General features: G+C 54.3%; 6 protein-coding genes across 6 annotated transcripts; 3 read left to right on the forward strand and 3 right to left on the reverse strand.

The window, feature by feature from the left end:
* Nucleotides 1–15: 15 nt before the first annotated feature.
* J4E88_003348 (uncharacterized protein) lies at nucleotides 16–1,479 on the reverse strand (the record flags this gene model as incomplete). The annotated part of the gene is made up of 1 exon (XM_049397001.1): nucleotides 16–1,479. One exon carries the CDS (start codon nucleotides 1,477–1,479, stop codon nucleotides 16–18), a length of 1,464 nt encoding a protein of 487 aa, XP_049257343.1.
* Nucleotides 1,480–1,890: 411 nt separating this feature from the next.
* On the forward strand, nucleotides 1,891–4,111 carry J4E88_003349 (uncharacterized protein; the record flags this gene model as incomplete). The annotated part of the gene is made up of 3 exons (XM_049397002.1): nucleotides 1,891–2,027; nucleotides 2,084–3,091; nucleotides 3,145–4,111. The coding sequence occupies 3 exons, from the start codon at nucleotides 1,891–1,893 to the stop codon at nucleotides 4,109–4,111; spliced, it is 2,112 nt and encodes a 703-aa protein (XP_049257344.1).
* Nucleotides 4,112–5,477: 1,366 nt separating this feature from the next.
* On the forward strand, nucleotides 5,478–6,694 carry J4E88_003350 (uncharacterized protein; the record flags this gene model as incomplete). The annotated part of the gene is made up of 2 exons (XM_049397003.1): nucleotides 5,478–6,063; nucleotides 6,117–6,694. The coding sequence occupies 2 exons, from the start codon at nucleotides 5,478–5,480 to the stop codon at nucleotides 6,692–6,694; spliced, it is 1,164 nt and encodes a 387-aa protein (XP_049257345.1).
* Nucleotides 6,695–10,861: 4,167 nt separating this feature from the next.
* On the reverse strand, nucleotides 10,862–12,415 carry J4E88_003351 (uncharacterized protein; the record flags this gene model as incomplete). Its single annotated transcript, XM_049397004.1, has 1 exon — nucleotides 10,862–12,415. One exon carries the CDS (start codon nucleotides 12,413–12,415, stop codon nucleotides 10,862–10,864), a length of 1,554 nt encoding a protein of 517 aa, XP_049257346.1.
* A 229-nt stretch (nucleotides 12,416–12,644) lies between these two features.
* On the forward strand, nucleotides 12,645–13,817 carry J4E88_003352 (uncharacterized protein; the record flags this gene model as incomplete). Its single annotated transcript, XM_049397005.1, has 2 exons — nucleotides 12,645–12,713; nucleotides 12,960–13,817. 2 exons carry the CDS (start codon nucleotides 12,645–12,647, stop codon nucleotides 13,815–13,817), a joined length of 927 nt encoding a protein of 308 aa, XP_049257347.1.
* A 296-nt stretch (nucleotides 13,818–14,113) lies between these two features.
* Nucleotides 14,114–17,475, reverse strand: J4E88_003353 (uncharacterized protein; the record flags this gene model as incomplete). The annotated part of the gene is made up of 5 exons (XM_049397006.1): nucleotides 14,114–14,386; nucleotides 14,453–14,618; nucleotides 14,676–14,761; nucleotides 14,820–17,371; nucleotides 17,442–17,475. 5 exons carry the CDS (start codon nucleotides 17,473–17,475, stop codon nucleotides 14,114–14,116), a joined length of 3,111 nt encoding a protein of 1,036 aa, XP_049257348.1.
* Nucleotides 17,476–17,648: the final 173 nt, after the last annotated feature.

Below are 17,648 nucleotides of genomic sequence, written 5' to 3' on the forward strand. Positions count from 1 at the left end.
ATTAGTACGGCTTGACTATCCCCTGACCAATGGCCACTTACCCTTGTCGTCTCTGATTGTCAACATAATGTCAAACGTAATGGATGACGTCTCGTATTGCTCTTTGATCTGTACCAGCGACTGAAGTCGTTCTAGCAGATCGAATTCTTCCTTTCTGCGTTGATAGTATACCCATGTGATGTAAACATCTTTCAGTGACGGTAAGACACCGTCCTTGTACGCGGTGAGAACATCGAGAAGTTGTTGATCGGCTTCGTCGTTTGGCTCACGGGGATAGTGGACGTGCAGTGATGTGATGCTTGGCGGTAAGAAAGCAGGCAGGTTTCTAGCACTCAGAGTTTCCCCCGGATCAGAAACCAGATTCAAAGAGACTCTGACCGAGTTTAAGTTGGTGAATTCATGGAGAGGATCGAGCTGCGCCATGCGAGTGTTCTCTAATGAGGGCCAACGAGGTGGCCTACACAGTAACGATAAATTCTGAAGACTCTCGATGTGATCATTCAGCGCAGGAACGAGAGCCCCAAACCACTGATCTTTCGTGCTGGAACGCAGTGGGTGAGAGCATTCAAATCGCTCCAGAGCTTTGCACGCAAGTATCATTTTCTTGACCGCAATCTCGGAGAACACTGGTTTGAATAGCGAGAGCTTGGTGATAGGCGATGAACGTACTGGCCACAACCAAGGGCGGCCGAAAATGGTCAAGTCGTCGTCGGCGGCTTCGTGTTCGGATTCGCCTTCCCATTCGCCTTCAAATTCGTTCTCGGGGATTTGGAACCAGCCGCCCAACGCGACAAGAGTAAGCTCATCCAAGCTGGGAAGAAGTAACAACGGGAGCGCGCACCGAGCGGACATTTCCGGTGAATTAGAGAAATCGAAATACAAGATCTTGAGATTGTCAAAACGGTGAGTGTGAAGCCAACTTACGCCCATAGCCATACGACCTATGCCTTCGAGAAGGGTATTTTTACATTCGTCTAAGGGCCAGTCGTATGAAACGGCCGACCGTGCCCATAAATGCTCCAAGTTCGGTGTCCGAAATGCCAATAGAGCGAAGTATAGGTCTTCGTACCCTAGCCAACGGCCCACGAGTGCTGAGGCGTCTTCCGTGCCTAGCCCAAAGGCTCTCACGTCTCTTGTGATGTCTGTCCTGTACTCATCGCGGACGCGCATAGTGCCGTCGCCGTCCTGTCTCAGCCTAGCACGCGTCTTCTGTCGAAGGGCTTTGATCTCGAAGCGAAGGCTTGGCTGCTCTTGGAGACGAGCAAAAAGTCTTTGAGACTGGGGCAGAAAACCGTCAGTCGGGGGCAGGTCTATCGATTCGTAGAGCAACGGTCTGGCAATATGGTACAACTTCTTGGAAACGCAACAAAGAGCCGCAAGAGCGTGCGTGCGGCTGTAGTCGGCTGGTTCTGACCAGGTTGTAGGGCCTCTCAACTGGTCAACAATGTGGATGAGCAATTCGTTGGGAAGGTCGTCCATGGTGGAGATCTGCGGCTAGGTAGAGAGATGATGGGAGTGTTGGTGGGATGGAAGGTGACGTTGACGGGTAGTGGAGAAGGCACGACCATGACGCGTCGGAAAGGAAAACGCCTCGGCGGAAATTTGCGCCAGCTAAGCGGGCGAAGAGAGGAATTTTTACTCTACTCCGATTGAGAGCGAAGACGTCTGACAATGATACTTGCTAGGCCGCGTTCATTGCAGCCTCTTGCAGGGAGGTTGGCAAGTGGGCGAGTTGGTCCATGGCGCGCTGCAGGAAGGCGCGAACCTGCCACGACCTCAGGTGAGACACGTGCAGCTACCCCACGCCCACGCTACTGGGCCCGCATCAGCCCCCCGCCGATGCCCTTGGAGCTCACCAGACGACTCTCAACCTCAACTAGCACCAACAACATGACCGCCACTATAGACTCCGAGACACTCAAGCAGTACTTGGCCGATAGCCCGCCCACTGTCGTGCCTCTGACCATCAAGCCTCACTTCGATGCGCTCAGCGACAAGGAGAAGCTCTACGCCCACCATCTCTCAGTGTAGGACATACATATGCCTCAGCAGTATGTGGTATAGTAACTGACACATACCACAGAGCCTGCTTCGCCGGAACACGCGTCGTCCTCCGCCAAGTCTCCCCCGAATCCGAGCACATCTACGACTTCATCGTCGCCCTCCATAAGCACGCCAAGGGCGACTATGCTTCTCTCGCCAAAGACACCGGTCTCTCACAAGAAGAGATTGACGCATACCTCGATTACTCAGCGCAGTTTCTAGGCAACCTAGGCAACTTCAAGTCCTTCGGAGACAGCAAGTTCGTGCCCCGCCTCGAACCGCGACAGCTGAAGGCACTCGCGACCGCCTCCAAAGATACTCTGGCCATATACGAAAAGTTCAAGGACGCCATATATGCTGGTGACGATGTGGGAAAGCTGCATCTGGGCTACCCCGGTGCGGGACACATCTCGACCTACTACCCCGACAGCCCCGACATCACCAGCGAACAAATCTCCAGCGTGAGCGATTTCCTCGAGGGCAAAGGACTGCTTCCGGAGAACACACGGATCAAGAAGGCGAAGGATGGATACGAGGTTCTCATTGCTTCAGCCTCGGACAACCCATCGGCAGAACAACGCGATCTAAAAGAAAGCGAGTGGACAATGGACGATGGTAGCAAGGTGAAGCTGGTATTTGGTGACTACTCTAAGGAGATGGACACCATCGCGCACCACATTGAGCAGGCGAAGAAATACGCAGCCAATGACCACGAGATCAAGATGATGGAAGAATACTCCAAGAGCTTCAGGACGGGGTCGCTACAGGCCTTCAAGGAGAGCCAGAAGGCTTGGGTACAGGATAAGGGACCTCAGGTGGAATCGGACATCGGATTCATCGAGACCTACCGCGACCCGCACGGCATCCGTGGCGAGTGGGAGGGCTTCGTTGCCATGGTCAACAAGGAACGGACGCGAGCCTTTGGCAAGTTGGTCGAGACCGCGCCACAGTACATCCCTTTGCTACCGTGGGACAAATCGTTCGAGAAGGACAAGTTCCTTAGCCCTGACTTCACCTCGCTCGAGGTGCTGACATTTGCGGGCAGTGGGTAAGTCAGGAAAACTTTCAACGTTGTTCTGTGACCTCATCTAACATCAACAGCATCCCTGCCGGAATCAACATCCCCAACTATGATGACATTCGGCAGAACTTCGGCTTCAAGAACGTATCGCTTGGCAACATCCTCTCTGCAAAAGCACCAAACGAGGCTGTTCCTTTCATAAAAGACAAAGACCTGGCCACGTACCAAAAGTACCGAGACCCTGCCTTCGAGGTCCAGGTCGGCCTCCACGAGCTGCTAGGCCATGGTTGTGGTAAGCTTCTCCAGGAGACGGAGCCGGGCGTTTTCAACTTCGACAAAGAGAACCCTCCAATCTCACCACTAAGCGGCCAGCCAATAAAGTCTTGGTACAAGCCAGGCCAGACTTGGGGATCAACATTCGGCACGATCGCTGCTTCCTATGAGGAGTGCCGTGCCGAGTGTGTCGCCATGGCGCTCTCTTGCGAGTTCCCCATCTTGCAACTGTTCGGTTTCGGCGACGGCAAGGCCGACATGAACAGTGAGGCCGGCGACGTTCTCTTCACAGCATACCTTCAGATGGCCCGCGCTGGTATCGCAGCTCTAGAGTTCTGGGACCCCAAGAGCAGGAAGTGGGGTCAAGCCCACATGCAAGCTCGCTTCTCTATCTTGCGCACATTCCTCAATGCCGGTGTCGAGTTCTGCCAGCTGGAGTGGGAAAAGGACGATCTCTCCGACCTGACCATTCGCCTCGAGCGTGATCGCATCCTGGATCTAGGCCGCCCTGCCGTGAATGACTACCTTCAGAAGCTGCACATCTACAAGGCCACTGCCGACTACGCAGCTGGTAAGAGGATGTACGATGAGATCACGACTGTTGAGCCCTTCTACGAGAACATGGTCAGGCCGGCCGTTCTTAAGAAGAAGACACCCAGGAAGGTCTTCGTCCAGGCAAACACTGTCGAGAAGGACGGCAAGGTCGACTTGATTGAGTACGACGCGACCAACAAGGGCATGATCCAGAGCTGTGCGGACAGAGACTACGTATGAGCATGGACGAACTTGATGCATAAGAGCGGAGTATGGGTGGTTATGACTACATGCAATACAAGCCATTACGATGTTATGAAAAATCAGACACACGAAGAATCGCAGTCGTTCAAAGTCACGATTACTCAACTCGTCGTCCGAACACTCGGTAGCCATGTGGAAGTGGGTTGCGGACATTTAAATCCACTTTGTAGTCTCCATCCATCGCGTCCTGTCATCTAAATGTCCGACGAGCTACGCGCGTGAATATTCTTCCGACATTTGACAGGTGCGGATAGCAGCTTCCGTGCATGAGAGTCGCAAAGCAAGCGAATACGGTTGCTGCTCCTGGGGTAACCTTGGGTTATTTGCAGCATCACATTGTCAAAGACGGGTTTTCTGTTCCGTGAATCAACATGCATAGATCGGTATGGCTCGAATGCTGGCAACTCAAACACCGACATGTCTAAGACCGGGCAAAACATTGCCGAGATGTGCTTGGTGTGCTTGTAGCGCCGGTATATGCTACGCTAGCGCAGGTCTACCAAAGTGCGGAGAGACGAAACGTGCTAGCCCAGGGTCTGCCATCCGCCCTACCCGTTCCGAAGAGAACGCCGAGGTCTGCATTATTCTTCCACCGCTCAAGCGCTATCTCTATATGAAGCCAGATCAACTGACCAGCGATTAGCTCGAGGCTGATCGCGAAAAGATGAGCGACTAGGGTACGACCTAACAGCAGTGTGGTGTAGTCATTCGGACCGACGTGGAATACACGTCCATCGACTACACGTGCGAACGCCTGAGTAGATACCGTCAACACTTGAGTCGCGCGATTAGGAACGTCCGGTAACAATGGGCCCACATCTATTTCCAAGAGCAGGATTCATCAGGGCTCGAGCGCGACAGCCGAAATGATCCAACTTCCAGAAGCAGGGCAAACATGTTCACGGTCCCTGGCACAACGATAGCATACCGGCGACAGTACCTGAAGAGAATGAGATTGCAGGGATCTGGATAGCTGTCAAACTACTCACAGTCCCTGTGGCGTTCTCGACTGCGCGCCGCTGTCATTTGGAGCGTGCGTTAGCGCCATGAGCTGGTGCTTTACCATGCCCCTATCATCACCAAGCGCTGGTCCTTCCGCCCTGCTAATGGAGGAAATCAACACTAAGGCGCAGAAACTACTCTCCTCAACATCAGATGTTTCTCGATGCCGGCATGGTTGCCGAGTATCCTTCCAGAGGGGTACCCTTCTAGCTAGCATGGGCATTGCTTTTAAAGAGCAGATGTGCCACCGGTAAAGGACTATCTACAGTGTCAAGCCACTCTTTCTACTTATCAAGCCTTTATCTTGCTTCAGGAAAGCATCATTCTTTCGTCTATCACTATGAAGTTTTCCATTCTTGCGCTCGCAGGCGCGTACACAGCCAGCGCCGCCGTTCTTGGAGAGAGGCAATCATACGGAGTCAAGGGCACACCCGAAGGCTTCGGAAGAGGTACCACAGGAGGTGGCAATGCAGCCTGTGTTGTACCTTCCTCGGTAGCCCAACTGAAGACCTGGCTCAGCGACAGCACAGCACGCTGTATCGTACTCGACCGAGAGTTCAACTTCAAGGGTACTGAGGGAACCACAACAGCCACCGGCTGCCGTCCCGCATCCAACAAATGCCCTGGCAACGGAGGTCAAGACGCCATCAACTCTGCCAACTGGTGTGACAACGGCAACGCTGGAGCAGGCGCCACGTCTGTCCAGGTCAAGTACGACAATGCCGGTGTAACTGCCATCAACCTGGGCTCCAACAAGTCCCTCATCGGTGTTGGCAACAAGGGTGTCATTCGTGGCAAAGGTCTCCGCATCGCCAACGGAGCACAAAACATCATCATCCAAAACATCCACATCACCGAGCTCAACCCACAGTACATCTGGGGCGGCGACGCCATCACCCTCGACAAGTCTGACCTCGTCTGGATCGGTACGTCTACCCCTCCCCTCCCTCACCTTTCATACATCTAACAATCCCTGCAGACCACGTCAAAATCTCCCTCATCGGCCGCCAAATGTTCGTAGCCGGCTACGGCGCCTCGGGCCGCGTAACAATCAGCAACTCTGAATTCGACGGCAGCACCTCCTGGTCCGCCTCCTGCGATGGCCGCCACTACTGGTCCATCCTCCTCCTCGGCGGCAGCGATCTCATCACCATGAAGGGCAACTACATCCACCACACCTCTGGCCGCAGCCCGAAGGTCGGTGGACAGGGCAACACGCTGCTTCATGCGGTAAACAACTACTTCTACAGCAACACGGGTCATGCTTTTGATATTGAAGCCGGTGGTATGGTTGTTGCTGAGGGCAATGTGTTTCAAAATGTCAACACGCCGCTGCTTAACAACAAGGGGCAGTTGTTTTCTGCGCCTTCGACGGGCGCGAACGGAGTGTGCCAGACCTATCTTGGACACACTTGCCAGCTTAACTCTTTTGGAAGCAGTGGAAGCTTCAGTGGTACTCAGACGGATTTCTTGGTTAACTTCCAGGGAAAGACTGTGGCTGGCGCGTCGGCGGCGAGCTCGAATGTTGCTAACACTGCTGGTGTTGGTAAGATCTAGAGTGGGTTGGAAGTGCGTGTAAGGCTTGAGGCCTTTGCGAGTTGAAAGGCCACACATTTATCTTCTCTGTATTTACTTTACCTTTACCAAATATGTACATACAATCTACAATGCAATGACCAGTTGCAACATCCACCAAATCTCCCACTCTCACTCCTCTCCAAAAACCTCCCTAAAAGCCTCCAAATTCCTCATCCCAGCCGGCCCCTTCGCATAAACCGCAAAATCCACACTCTCAAACCACCCCTCAAACTCTTCCTCCCCCAACACACCCTTCATCTCCTTCGCCACAGCCCTAGGCGGACACCCATAAGCTCCACAACCCATCGCCCCAAGTACCAACCTCCCCACACCCTCCTGTGCCGCCATCCTCAACACCAACCTAACCTTCTCCCGTAACTCCTCCACAACGCTCTCCTCCCTAAACACCACCTCCCCCTCCCCCTCCGCCACAACAGCAGGAAACCTCGGCGCCGCAACCGTCATAACAGCAACCACAAACCGCCGATCCTCCGGTAACTCCACAAGCCCATTATCTAGCGTATCCCGAAACACAACAACGTCGGGCGACATAACACCAGCCACACACCCCGGCCCGGTATTAGCCCACGGATACCATTCCGGCTTCAACGTCGCATACAACGTGGATGAATAGCACAACGCTTCTTCCTGCGTGGAAGATAGTGTGAAGCGCCAGCCGCCGCCGGGTTCGGCGTCGGAGGCTAGGTTCAGGATGCCGGGTTTGGAGGTGCTGGGGAGGGAGCGCGCGAGGGCGAAGGCGTCGCTGTTGTGGATTCTGACTGGGGGGAGTGGGGAGTGGGATGGGTATGTGGGGTGTGTTTTTGATAAGGGGGGGAGTTGGGATGGGATGAAGTAGCTGGTTAGGGAGCCGTTGGGGGTGGAGGATGCGATGGAGGACGAGCGGGTTATTGTGTCTTCGCAGATGCGGCGGCGGGTTGCTAGGTCGAGCATTTTGGGGGGTTTAGTGGAGGTGTTTCCTATAAATCTTTTTCTTGTTTCCTGATTGGGGGTTGAGACTGTTTTGCTAGATTCTGAAAGTTGAGTAGGCAGCAGTTTTGGGACTCGTGGCGGTGCAATGTGGCGCAGTTTTGATTCGGGCAGTTGCGACGGTTGACGGAACCCTCCTTCGAACATTCCATCGGGCCTTATTCGTGACACATCTACGAACGAAATGAGCGAGGCGTATGCGCTGTGCAGATGCCTGTTCAATATCAGCCGAATGCTTCTGACCGGTACATGGGAACTGCACCGCCACTTTGAACCAACTTGACAACGTCCCACAGCCCCCACGGCTATGACCATATAATTCTACTACGTCCGAACACCACAGCCCAGAAACTTTCTCATCATCAACTCGGGATATCTATACTGGCATCTCTGGAGACAACCACCGCTCCCTACCCAATCTCGAATCCCGAATCTTTTCCAAATGGACTCACAACACAAATCCAGCACCCGCCCCTTCCTCACCCTCTTCCCCCGCGAAATCCGCGACGAGATCTACACCCACCTCCTCACCTCCCTACCTCCAAAACTTCAATACGCCCAACCCAGCGACCCATCCCCTTTACCACCCCTCAGCTCGCGCCTCCCACCCTACCTACGCCTAAACCGTCAAATCAACCAAGAAGCCACCGAGGTATATCTGCGCCACACTGTCATCGCCGTCAACGACGTTATTAACCTTGAACTATGGATGGCCGGCATGCCATCCAGCGCATGGAGCTGTATCCAGCATCTCGAGATAGGGACTGTACGGGAAACTGCGCATGTACCACGGTTAAGCCCTGTTTGGTACCGCGCTGGGAGTGTTGTTGATGTTGTTGCGAGATGTCCTGGCCTTAAGAGTCTTACTGTGGGTGTTCCGGGGAGTATGTTTTTGAAGAAGCAGAAAGAAGATGAGGAGTTGCAGGGCGAGAGGACGTCGCGTCTAGTCAATGGAGCGACGTTTGGGGATATGGCGGATCTTGCGGACGTGGTGAGTTCTATGGGGCTACAGAAGCTGGAGTTGGTGTGTGTTGATGGTGATGAGTATTATTACGCCGATCTCGAGGGATGCGGCAACGACATTAAGCCGAATAAGACTCCGACTTGGATTGGCTTGATTGACGCTGCTCAAAATTGGTCTGAGAGGTTTGTTGAGAAGAGCAGGGAGAAGGGAAGTAACGTTGATGTACAGGTCAAGATTATTCCGAACTTGGGGTGGTCATGGAGGAATGAGATGGGCTTTTATCCAAAGGGGCGTGTCACGTCCTTTCAGTATCATTGCTGGTTTGGGTAATAATTCGAAGTGGAGTAGCTGGATGACGCGTTTGCATGGGATGGATCTTCCGTGGGCGGTATCGCACGATAGACATGTCAAGGGATAATGACAAAGTAGAATGCGGCGAGTAGTTCATTCTGGTGCTCCTCCGTATATACTAGTAAAATGACCGTCCATGTGTCCCGTCCCAGCGACTTGTGCTCTCAAAAGCAGCTTTGAGAGACTTCCATGCGAAGAATACATGGCGATAACTCTCCTCCTGGCTACAACCACTCTACCCACGCCAACAAGTGGCAGACCTGGCTTTCTGATAGAGTCCTCCTCCAGGAAAAGGCAGCCCTTCAACCCCACCAATGAGGCCTTTGCAGTTATTGTCCCTATCACACGTTCTGTCAGCAACAAGGACCTCAATCTAAAATTGCCCATAATACAAAAGAGAACCCAGCCGCGTAGCATATTGCCGAGCACGATAACAACTTACCGGAAGAATCGGCATCTATAGCCTGCAAAAACTGTACAGGTAGCGGCCTGTCCTGGAAAGTTTGGCGAACAACCACCGTTGGCTATCAGGGGGGCTCTATGACTTAGATGATCGGGTATACCGCCTGGTTCATAGTAGATGTAGCCGGCGTCGGAAGCACGGGGGACCAGATGCGTGGCCTCTGTTTCGGCGGTTGGAAGGCCGCTCGCTAGAAATGGGAGAGCAACGAGGGAGAGGAGGGCAGCGAGATGCATGGCTGGTCTTTTTGGGGATAGCTTGGTAGTGAGAAGTCGTGTAGAGTAAGATGAGGCGATCGGATTGTTCGATGATACTATGTGTAACGACAGAGAGAAGGCAGCTTATATAGACATCGAGAGAGTTCGTAAAGAGACCTCAGCGATAAATGCGGTGAGAGATCGTGATACTACCATGTGTGATTCTGGCGCAGCCTGGCTCGTCTGATGTGCACCAACATACAGGCACACCCTTACTTTTGTTGGGTTTGGCCAACTCGTAGAATCATTTTATCCTACTATTGTTCTTGTAATAAAGTTGAGGTTATAGCAAGAAGATCTCGCGCACAGTGGGTCGGTTGTCTTCGCATAGGCCTTTTGTGTATTCACCCACAGCAGCACGCCACAGACCAACACATAATTCCACTCGAGAGCTGGTAGATCTAGAAACTTACATGTATGTGTCTGGTAGTCGTCGTTCCTGATCGCACTCCATGTTCATCGTAGATGAAGCATGAACAGCTGAGATGAACGATTAAACCCACAGTGAAGGACAGCTCGTCCAAGGTTGTGACTGTAAGAACGTCCAACTCATTGCTTGGTTTCAAAAAATAAAACTTATCAAAGACACATACTACTTCATAATGTGGAAAATTGTGTTAGGAAGCACACAAGCATTGCAATAACTAGCGTGTTGCTTGACTGCGCCGTACCTGCGTTTTAGACCCATGCACATTCAACGAACAATAGTAAGAACATCCAGCGAGCAACCGCCATTAGCGAATGGCTTACAGATGGGGATCGCGCTTGCACTCCTTACTCCGGCTATACCCAGAGGTCTTCTAGACCTTGACGGGGTAGCGGGTATGTGTGTGGACCGGCAGACTGGCACCCAGTAGTACTCGTGTGGCGTGGTGTGTGTACATACGATGGGCCCAGGTATACTGGAACACTAACAATTAGTTGCAATTCTTGACACATGATTTAGCCTTTGTACTTTAGACCTGCCGCGGAAGCTCCTCGGACGTCTTAAGATCGTGTCTCTCTGCTCGTGGACCTTTGCAGCCCACGCGTGAGTTCCGCGTCGGAGGCAGAGAGGCGAATATCATTACCAACACTTTTTGAACCCCATTAACCTCCAACAACTCATCATCTTTGGGAGAAACATTTCAGCCCAACCCCAAGATATCCAAACTTCCCCACTCCCTCACTACGGGCCTAATACCCCCACCCCTCTTCGTCCCCTCTTCCATATCACCCCTCAACCCCACCCTCCCACAAGCCGCAACAGCCAAACTGCCCGAAGCATGCACCAGACTGCCCACAACAGGCGCCTTCCCATCACCCACCTCAACCACCTCATCAGCCTGCACAGCCCCCTCCCTCCTATACGGATCCCTCCAAACCCTCATCTTCCCATCCATCCCACCTGCCCAAACCTCATGCGAAACCCCCTCAACATCATACGGACTCTGTCCCGCATTCCACACATCAAAACCCAGTTTCTGACGAGTGAGCGCTTGTCTACCCGCACAGTACCCCAGGGTAAGCGAGAAGTTGCGGACGTCGTAGATGAGGAGGACGTCTGAACTACGTTCCGCGACGTAGAGGTATTTGCCGCATGGGCTCCATTTGAGGGATGTGACGCCGTCGCCCATGACGCTTTGGAGGGTTTCGTTGCGGAATTTGATGCCGTTTATTGTGCCTGGGAGGGAGAAATGTGTTACTTCTGTGCCGCCGATGGGGTCGTAGATACCGATGTACCGGGTGCGGGAGCCGGCTGCTAGAATGCCATCGTGTGATGTGTGGGAAGGTGGTGAGAGGGATAGGGCAGAAATCTGGCCTTTGAAGCCTCGGCCTCCACCTTTGAGTTTGTTGCGTTTGGCGGGTATGGTGCGGATTGTGTGGATTGGTTTGTCGGTCTCGAGGAGGTCGAAGATGGCGATTTCGTCTTTGGAGCCGGCGAAGAAATGGGTGCCGGTGGCGGAGTAGGCGAGGCTGAGGGGTGCAATGACCGCTTCAGTCAGGTTGTTGATTAGTTTGTAGGATGCAAGAGGGGTGGATATGTCCACCGGTCCTGAAGTCTGATTATCTTCGTTGTGCTTTTGCGAGGTAGGCCATAAGGCATTGTGCAGACTGATGTAGGCATCTCGTCGACTGATTAGCACGATCGTGCTGCTAGCATCTTGTAAGTTGAAGAGCGGGTTGACAGCAAAAGCCCAAATAGGATCGGCGGAGCGAAGAGACGCGTAGGGCGTAAGAGGGTGAGGGTTGGTCTGGGTCAAAATGTCGTTGGAGATGGGATACACGGAGAATTGACGGCTGTAATCCGACGTGAAAACGCAGCTACCATCCGGTGAAAGTTGAGCTTCTTGTATACAGCTCGTGTACGGCTTGGCATCCAATGGGTGACCAGAGCCACCAGAGTCGCTATCATCTTCCGACCGCGATTCCGATTCCGATTGGGAAGATGAAAGCGATGATCTTCGAGAGGATTGGCCGTCCGAAGCGTCTTTGTTGTTCTTGTCTTCCGGTTCGTCTTCCATGGACTGCTGTGGTGCCTCATGGCGGCTAGCCATCACTTGCTCCCCTTCGCCCACCTCATTCAACTCAGCACGATCCCGATCTTCATCCCTTCCCTCCTCTCGTTCCTTCTCTTGCGCATCGCATCTCGAAATCCTTGTGCTAGCCAGACATCTCACATTCATAGCCGAAGCAGACATTCTTTCAACGCGCCATCTTCTTTCCGCGAATACCACTTTCGACACAAAAAACAACGTACGGTGTCGTTAGTTAACTCGTGTATTAGGAAAACATCAGAATGAGCAAGGTACTCGCCTAGTCAGGACGAAAGAAGTAGACAGTCCACTAGCTTGCGCACAGACCCTCCGTTCCACCCTCTGCAACCATCTCGAACATCATCGTCATGGCCCGCCGAATTACTTTCCCACCATGCTCGACTCCTCACGCGCACAACCACCACAAGCATGGGTTGAGTCGCCATACTTGCGGTCGCTTATAGTAAGTAACTAGATCTTTCAGCTGTCAGAAAATTGCCTCCCAATGGCACTCGCTCTGCCGATATCGGGTCAAGGCGCATCGTCTACATCTTGTATTGCCATTGCGAAGCTGCTGCTGCAAACGTCCTCGAGAACCTATGTACAACAGTAGCAATTCATTTGCATCTCTACATATCCTCTATCTCCTAAACTCGCCAATCCATCCACCCACTCAAACAAATCCACACCCAACTAACACCCACCCCAGGCAGGCGGCCTAGCAGGCACAACAGTCGACCTATCCCTCTACCCCCTCGACACGCTAAAAACACGCCTCCAATCCGCCTCCGGCTTCGCCGCCAGCGGCGGCTTCAACGGCATCTACCGCGGCGTCGGCAGCGCAATCGTCGGGTCCGCGCCCGGCGCCGCCCTCTTCTTCATAACCTACGACACGATAAAACGCACCTTCGCCCAGAGCCAGTCCCTAGCCACAACCACCGTGCGGTATAACGCAGAAGGGAAGCCGTACAAAGAAGATGCGAGGGACAGCGGGACAGAAGCACTCGTGCACATGGCCGCAGCCAGCGCAGGAGAAGTCGCAGCATGCGCCGTCCGCGTCCCAACAGAAGTAATAAAACAACGCGCCCAAGCATCCCAACACCCCTCCTCCCTCTCCGCACTCACCTTCATCCTCCGGCAGCGCCACACCCACGGTCTCGCACACGTCTGGATGGAACTATACCGCGGGTGGTCGATAACCATAATCCGCGAAGTCCCCTTCACCGTAATCCAATTCCCGCTCTGGGAGGCGCTGAAGAAGTGGCGGATGAGCCGGACAGGGCGGAGCGAAGTAACGGGTCTGGAAGGGGGTTTGCTGGGGAGTGTAGCGGGGGCTGTGGCGGCGGGGGTGACGACGCCGTTGGATGTGCTTAAGACGAGGATGATGCTTGCGAGGGAGAAACAGCCTATGATGCAGATGCTGGGGAGTATCATGAGGGAGAGTGGGCCGAGGGCTTTCTTCGCGGGGATGGGGCCGCGGGTGGGTTGGATTAGTGTTGGGGGAGCGATTTTCTTGGGGAGTTATCAGTGGGCGAGTAATGCGTTGGGGGGTCTGGTTGAGGAGTGAGGTGTGAGGGGTATGGTTGATCATAGAGAGGTTTTGGAGCAAAGGATGGAGGAGGGAACAACGATAATGAGAGTATAGGGTTACGTTCATCCTACTCAGCCCGTATGAGGCCGAGGCCACGGACTCATGGATGAGTCTACTGGCGAGCGGGTATGCTATATACACTATTCAACCCCTCGGGTCTTTATCCAAAGAACAATACCAATATCCCCACTTGAGCTGCAACACAGCCAGTCAACTCTGCCCCCCTTGCTATCCAACCCTCCCGAACCACTCCAAATCAAACCAAACACAGCCTACGGCCCAAACACCGCAGCATCCTTAGTACTCCTATCCGCCTCACTACTCTGCTTCCCCTCACTCGCATTGCTACTCCCAGGCTGCGAGTTCAACCCCGCACCCACCTTCAATCCATGCATAGGACCAGGAGGCGCACCAGACTGCGGTCCAGGGTAAGGCGCATGTCTGATTTCCTTGCGGCCATTGGCTTTGTACAACAGAAGAACGTCGCCACCACCACGCCAGATGTGTGCGCGGATACTGGCTAGTGTCATGGTTGGCGGGATTAACTGTTGATATGAGGATTAGCATGCTCCTCCCACCAATATCATGTAACAAGTAAAAGTAAGACTCACCTGATTATTACAATACAACTCCAAATACTCATCCGGCTTGAGGACACCCCCACTCTCCGCCGACTTCTCTAGATCCTCCTTGGTGGGCGCGGGTTCAATGCGCTCAGCGACATAACCCAGTATCTTGCGTGCGCGCAGCATTCTATTTGCGTTGAGGCGGTTGTTACTGAGAGTCGCGTTAGCGCTGGCGGCGGTTTCGAAGGGGAGGGCAAAGGGAATGTACCCGTCGGATGAGATGGAGGGGAGCGTGTTGTTAAACGGTTCAAGTACGAAGGATACTTTGACGATGTCTTTGGGCGGGAGTTGGTTCTGTGGGGGGGGGTTGCGTTAGTAAAGAGGGGGGTTTTGGAGGTATGGAGTGACGAACTCGTAGTAGGACTTCTGCTAGCCACATTGGTGCGGCTTTTTCGATGAGGTCGGCTTGGGTACCGAGGGTTCCGACTTTGCCCTCGAATAGATCGGCTACACCGCCGGAGTCGGGGCGGTCCTCCTGAATCAGAATGGTGGTCATAGCAGGTGGTTTTAGTACGGGTGTTTCGTTGGGCAGACTAGGTGCAATCTGTGTGTCCAACTTGGTCGCGCCGGCCGCAAGCTGTTCCTCGTAACCCTGCCGTATCCGTTGAAGAGCGCCGAAGAAGTTATCTTCAATGGTCTTTTCATCCGTCTTGTTGGAGTGTGCATCGCTGTCCTCGGCCTTTTCGTCAACGGCGGGTTTGGCTGGCTCCGGGGCAGCTGTGCCAGTGCTGAACTTCTTCATGCTAAAGCCCATGTTAAACTTCTTACCAAACATGCCTTTGCCCTTCTTAGCTGGCGTATCGGCCTCGGTAGGTGATTGGACAGTCTCCTCTTTCGAGTCCGCAGAGCCGTCTTTCGAAGCCTCGGTGGCTTTTCCACTTCCGTTGCCGTTAGCAGCAGAGGCAGAACCGAAGTAGTCACCGCCTTCTTGAGTCGAGCTCCGTTGGGTTTGCGTCTTCTCCAGCTGTGCGCCCTCTTCCTTGGTTGGAGTCAAGGGGTTGGTGGTAGAGTTGCGTCCTGCACTCATAGGTGCTGCCATGGGTGTCGCTAGACCAATAGCTAGACCTGGTGTATGTGGTAGACGCATTCCGTCCGCTCTGATGGTCGAGCCTGAAGCAGGCCCTGAAGTCGCATCTGTCCATCCGTTGATGTTCATGTTCGGTAGCTCGATGTTTGTCGGGCGACCTGGCTGAGGTTGTTCTTCCTTCTGTCTGAGCAGCTCTGCGCGCAGGACCTCATCGCGCTTGATTTCCTCGTCGATGAGGTTGGAGAAAAGGTATCGTAATATCCATTTGCCGAGGTTTATGCGGTGGTCTTCCCGGAAGTCAATCTGCTCCTCTAGCTCCAGCTCATCTGCGTATGTCTCGGCATCGAAGCAGTAGTTCTCTTCGAGCATGCACGTCAAGGTTCCTATCCTTGTATCGACAGCGCACCAGTGAGCGACGGTGTCCACGGTGTTAACTTCTGGCACGACGTCTTCCATGTGCTTCTTGCCGTATGACTTGATGGGTGCGCATTGCAGTAGATCCCATAGAACCACCTCTCCCGCAGTGTCGAGAGTGAGGACTCTTCGCCGATCGTTGAGCAAATGATGCTTGATGAGACCGTTCTGGCCTTCGATTGTAAAGTCTGGAAGTGCCCGAACAGTCCCAACAGCGCTGTGTTCGGGGGCCGCTAGTACTTCGGAGGGTTTGCGCGTGCTGGCTAGAGTTGAGGTGTCGGCATCCTTGGTCGCAAGCGCTTGCGGGAATGGCGCAGTATTGGACATGCGCAGTAGAGACTTGAGCGGAATCTTGGACGTTTCGTTCTTCGGAGGGCTGCCAGCGGGAGGCGAAGGAATGCGCGATCGCATAGTCGACACGCTGTTCCTGTGCCACTTGTAAGATTCCGGAAGCTCCACCTCAGCTGCTGTCTCGACGTCGTTCCACCGGTTGATGCTCGAGCTGGAGGTTGCAGTCCAGATATAGTCGCCAGCCGCGACAACCTTGTTCACACCCTCGTGCTCCTGACACACTGCTAGCGAGAGTCCCTCGTCCATCTCGGCGCAGTTGCGCACATCACTCTTGGCGACTATGCCAGAGCGATCGGAAGAGTAGAAGACATCGAGTTCGGGCGAGTCGGAGTGCAGAGACCAGACGCTGTCGTTGTGCATAGTAAGCGTGTACATGCAGCGGCCTGCCGTCATGGACCACACCTTGACCGTCTGATCGGACGAGCCCGTCAGGATCATGTCGCCGTCCTGCGCCAGGAGGATATCGCGCACATTGTCCGTGTGTCCGACAAACTTGGTGATGCGCTTGCCCGACCTCGCGTCCCATACGCGGACGATGCTCTCCGGCCCGCCACTAGCGATGAGGTTGGGTGTGGCTGCCAGGGCGTATACAGAGCCCTTGGCGGTGTTCTCATCCTCGCCTACCGCAATCTCGAGCTTCTTGCCCGCGCCATTGAGGTCCCACAGGCTGATCTTGCGGTCGAGGCCGCCCGAAGCTACCCAGTTCTCGTTGCCGCCCGGCGATGCGACGCGCTTGACGTAGTCGGTGTGCAGGCCAATCGTTTGCGGAGGCAGCTTGTCGGTGGCAGCGGGGCGCCATACCTTGACGGTGATGTCCGAGGAGGCGGAGACGAGGGCGTCGTTGTTCTGGGCGAGGACGATGTCGTTGATCCAGTGGGTGTGGGCCTGGACCTGGTTGCGGAACTGCGTGGGCGGGGGCTTGGAGTCGGTCGTGTTGGAGTCGGCGAAGGGGTCGTCGTCGTCTTGGGTGGAGTGGTCGAGGTCGAGATGCAGGTCCCAGGCGCAGATTACGCCATCACGGCCGCCCGAGTAGAGGATCGAGTTCTGGGGGTCGACGGCCAAGCCATTGACTCCCAGCCTGTGGCCGCCCGCCGAGTTGGCCAGTGGCAGCACTGCGCGCCCAGGTCAGCTCCAGCTCCAGCTCAGCTTGTCGCGACGGCGCATGCAGCAGCCGACACTTACCGTACGAGATACGCTTCCGCGCGTTGCGTCCCATGCCCCAAGATTAGCCCTGCGCGGACATGCGGGCGGTAAATAAGTGTGTTGGTAGATACACCTTCTACGGGGCTATGCTATGATGTTATGGGGGTTGAGGGCGGCTTGGTAGGAGGATTCCAGGCGGGCTCAGGTCCCTGCCCGGTGCATCATAGTCGACCACTGCAACCCGCG

Source organism: Alternaria novae-zelandiae, assembly GCF_023758075.1.
Source record: "Alternaria novae-zelandiae strain BMP 2774 chromosome Unknown scaffold_5, whole genome shotgun sequence".
Lineage (NCBI taxonomy): Eukaryota > Fungi > Ascomycota > Dothideomycetes > Pleosporales > Pleosporaceae > Alternaria > Alternaria novae-zelandiae.